This window comes from Labrus mixtus, chromosome 18 (genome assembly GCF_963584025.1).
Source record: "Labrus mixtus chromosome 18, fLabMix1.1, whole genome shotgun sequence".
Lineage (NCBI taxonomy): Eukaryota > Metazoa > Chordata > Actinopteri > Labriformes > Labridae > Labrus > Labrus mixtus.
In genome coordinates this window covers 7,856,931-7,860,888 of record NC_083629.1, presented here as the reverse complement: position 1 = coordinate 7,860,888, position 3,958 = coordinate 7,856,931, and the positions used below count along the sequence as shown (strand labels likewise).

The following is a 3,958-nucleotide window of genomic DNA, read 5'->3' as shown; positions in this document are numbered from 1 at the left end:
AGCTCGCATGCTAACATGTAAACAAAGTGGAACGAGCTGGAGAAACAAGTTAATTCAAACGTATAATTATAAATGTTGTATTAAAATGGGTTTAAATTAAGGATAGCTATTGTCTGTTGGTGCTTATTTAACCGCTAATACTTTTTGTTTTCCTGTGTAAAAACTATTTAATTTCAAAATAAAACACTGAGATGAAATGAATTAATTCATCAGGACAGATGAATAATTGTTGATTAAATTGATTATATCAGCATGTAGTTAATTAGGCAGCATGATGTGACATCATGAAATGTGTTTTTATGGGTGGAACTAAACACTCAAAGTAGTTTCAAGGTTGAAAAAGTTTTATATTTTCTATTTGTTTTTATTTTCAGTTTGAATTCGTCTTTAATGCTGGTTTGTTCGTATTAAATACGGTTAGATCAGTTTAAGTGTTTCAGTGGATCTGAATGTAAACTCGTCCCTCGCTGTGTCTCAGCTCAGAGGACGAGCTTGATGTGCTGCTGAACGGGACTCCGGAGCAGAAGAAGAAGCTGATCAGAGAGTATCTGACGGGGGAGAGCGAGTCCTCCAGCGGGGATGAGTTTGAGAAGGAGATGGAGGCGGAGCTTAGCTCCACCATTAAGACCATTGAGGGAACCTGGGGACCAACATCAGGAGGTAAAGCACACCTAAAACTACAAAATGAAAAGACTTTGTACTGTTACTTAATACACTGGAGATTATGTGGATGACGCTCTGTTGCTCTGGAATGCAGGCTCTTATGGTGTGTGGTCGGCGTCTAAACCTCAAGGATACCATGACTTGTTTGTAGTATCTGAAACATTTGCCAGACTGTAAAGTGAAGATAAATCCTTCTGTTGTTTGGTTCACCCACTGTGCTCTTTGAGACGGGGCCTCAGAGTTGAGTTATCCTCATGAATTCAGATTTGTTTTTTTATCCTTCAGCGGAAAACCCAGGAGGCCAGGGAGGCGGCGGCGGTGCAGTGGGCGGCAGCGCAGGTCCTGTAGTCTCTAACCCTCAAATGTATGATGAGGTGTATTTCGACTCTGACTCAGAGGAGGAGGACACAGCAAGTAAGCACCTTTAGCTTTTAAAGGACGAGGATGAGTTGCTTTATTACAGTACATTTAAAACCTGTCAGTTTTATTCATCCTCTCTCTCTCTCTCTCTTCAGGCAGCTCCACAGGCCGGAGGCGGAGGCAGCGGACCATACAGACCAATGATGAGCTGCTGTATGACCCTGACGAGGACGACAGGGACCAGGCCTGGGTGGACGCCAGGAGGAGAGGGTGAGACACTCAGAAGACGACATACTCAGATTTACTTAAACTTTCACTGTTGTCTGTTTTCTTTAAAGCGATTTGACTTCTTCTGTAGGTACAACAGGAAACGACCAGCTGCAGGGTCTCATCAACGGGGTCAGGGTTTACCCAGCAGCGACGCCATTCTCAATTGTCCCGCCTGCATGACGACGCTCTGCCTGGACTGTCAGAGGTGAGAATTCATAAAAACCTGAGCAGCTGAAGGCCTTGGCTTCAATGGAGAGGGAGGGTTTATGAATGATTGACAGTTTTGATTTTTTCACCTGATAGGCGGTTTGGGGTTTTTTGTTTCTGTGTGTTACATTAAGTTTTGAGACGTTTTTATTTATTTATTAATTTTTTATTTTAAATTGATTTAACCAGGAGAACCTCATCGAGATTCAGAATCTCATTTGCAAGAGTGTCCTGGCCAAGAGGGGCAGCAGCACAACAAAAAGTTACAGACATAAAACAGAGTAATTACAAACACAGTTTAACGTGTCCTGGTTAATAATTAATGGAATTTACTGATTACCTGGTATCAAAGTGACCGGCTTTGTTAACGGATTAACGGGTCACAAAGTCAGATTTTTGGATTAACTTTGCCCACCTGCATGGTGGTTTTGTTCACTCAGGCACGACAAGTACCGCACACAGTATCGAGCCATGTTCGTCATGAACTGTAAGGTGAAGAGAGACGAGGTGTTACGTTTTAAAACCCAGCCGGAGAAGAAGCAGAGGAACAGGAAGAGGAGGCGGGGACAGAAAACAGAGACACCACTGGACGGGAGACCGGAGCCAACGCCGGAGGGAATGGACGCTGATGAGGTTTATAACCCGGTTCAGTGCTCCGAGTGCTCCACGGAGGTCGCCGTGTTCGATAAAGACGAGGTCTATCACTTCTTCAACATCCTGGCCAGCCACTGCTGACTCACGAGTAGAGATGTTTTTAGTACCTGGGGGTTTCCCTGATTTTTCACCTCCCAGCAGCGCTCAGATTCTTCCTGACTGAGGGGGAAGAATCCAGCTGGGGTTTCTCCATCGTCCAGAATCGGATCATAAACTCTGAAAGTCGATCACACAGATGGTCACTTAACGTTCCTGGAGAGGAGTCAACGCCCTCTGCAGTGAAAATGTTGCAGGTCCTCGTGTTACAGGACTTCAAACATCAGAGCTTTATGCTCTTGATTGATATTAACATCTGAACATAAATAAAGCTGGGTGAAGCTTTAAACGTGTTGATACTATTCTATAACTTTAAATCAGGACATAAACATGTTTCAAAGGGTTTATTATTCAACACTACTAAAGGATAAAACTATTTGACATGAAATATAACAGAGAAAATAAATCTCAGGGTCATTTAGAAACGGTCCCTTCACATATAGTAGTTTGTCCCGCAGGGTGCGTCTGACTAAAAACACCCTAGCATCACAGCCGAGCAGACGCAGGTTCACACGAGAGAATAACAAGACGATAAGGCCGTCACACAATTAATTTTTTTTCAATCGTGATTCATCAAATTCTTAATCGCATGTTTGAAATTCCATTATTTTGCATTTAAAAACAGTTTTGTGTGGCTTTTATTTTGAAAGTTTTTACTATCTTTAACTGAGAATACTTAACTCGCTATGTGCTTTTATTTTGAAATAAAGTAAGGCCCCTCTGGTAGATTGAAGGTTAGGACAGGAAGTTAAGCACAGGAAGTGGTTAGGTATCCCAAACTGAGGTCAAACAGCTCAAAGGAACGGTAACAAAGGTCAATGTGTGATGTCATAAGGTGGATATTATTTTGGACTCGTCAGCTGAGCTGTCTGAGAGTTTGTTAAAGTGAAATGAGACATTCAAAGATGCAGCCGTTTTTAATATGAAATTAGCCCTCTGAGTTCTAAACTCCACATGTCCATTTCCTGTCCTTCATTTGCAGCTGTTTTAGTAGTTGGTGATTTGTTGTTCCCTGCTTTCAGTTTAATGCTTTGTTTACAAAACCTCACATCAGTCAGGCTTCAGTTTATCTGACGCTGTAAAGGAATAGTCAGCAGATAGAACAGTCTGTTAATGCAGCCGTCCACAACAGCAACTCTTCTCTCGGCTGTACTTAAAGGTTGACGTGTTTAACAAGGTTATTGTTTCTAAAGACTACTTAAATAACCAACTAGAATATGATCATACCTGCTTACAATCACATTGCAGAGTACGTGTTTGTGTTCAAAAGAAACACTCGTTACTTTTTATGACTGCTTCCATTTATTTTTTTACCAAGATGTGAACAAGTGATATTTTACAGTTTTAAATAAACACGTCATTGAATTTACATGATTACCATTTACTGGCCGTCTTTGTTATTTAACTTAGATATCATTCTCCGTCCATCGGTTATACACAGGTGATGCTCTTCAGACGTGACCTGTGGACAGACAGGCGGTCTCATGTTGTCTCTGGACGACCTACAGTATATCTGTTCGGCGGCAGAATGTAGAACGAATTGAAACATACTACAGTGTGTGCAAACAAGACAGGAAATGAAACTATAAGGTGTATCAGCTGTGAATTTGTGAAAAAAAGTTATATAACACAATGAAAGTGATTCAAAGAGCTTCACAAATGACGTCAAACCCATCACTACATATAGAAAAAGAGACATTCAAATAGA

At 41.5% G+C, this 3,958-nt stretch overlaps 1 protein-coding gene across 1 annotated transcript in view; it reads left to right on the top strand.

Moving 5' to 3' along the window:
- Positions 1-3,619, top strand: part of eapp (e2f-associated phosphoprotein) — a 3,859-nt gene extending 240 nt beyond the window's left edge. The window contains exons 2-6 of the mRNA XM_061063060.1: positions 479-660; positions 949-1,077; positions 1,179-1,293; positions 1,382-1,498; positions 1,941-3,619. Of these exons, the coding sequence (XP_060919043.1) occupies positions 479-660; positions 949-1,077; positions 1,179-1,293; positions 1,382-1,498; positions 1,941-2,235 (838 nt within the window). The 3' untranslated portion in view covers positions 2,236-3,619. The remainder of the gene's footprint in view (positions 1-478; positions 661-948; positions 1,078-1,178; positions 1,294-1,381; positions 1,499-1,940) is intronic.
- The last annotated feature ends 339 nt before the right edge of the window (positions 3,620-3,958 follow it).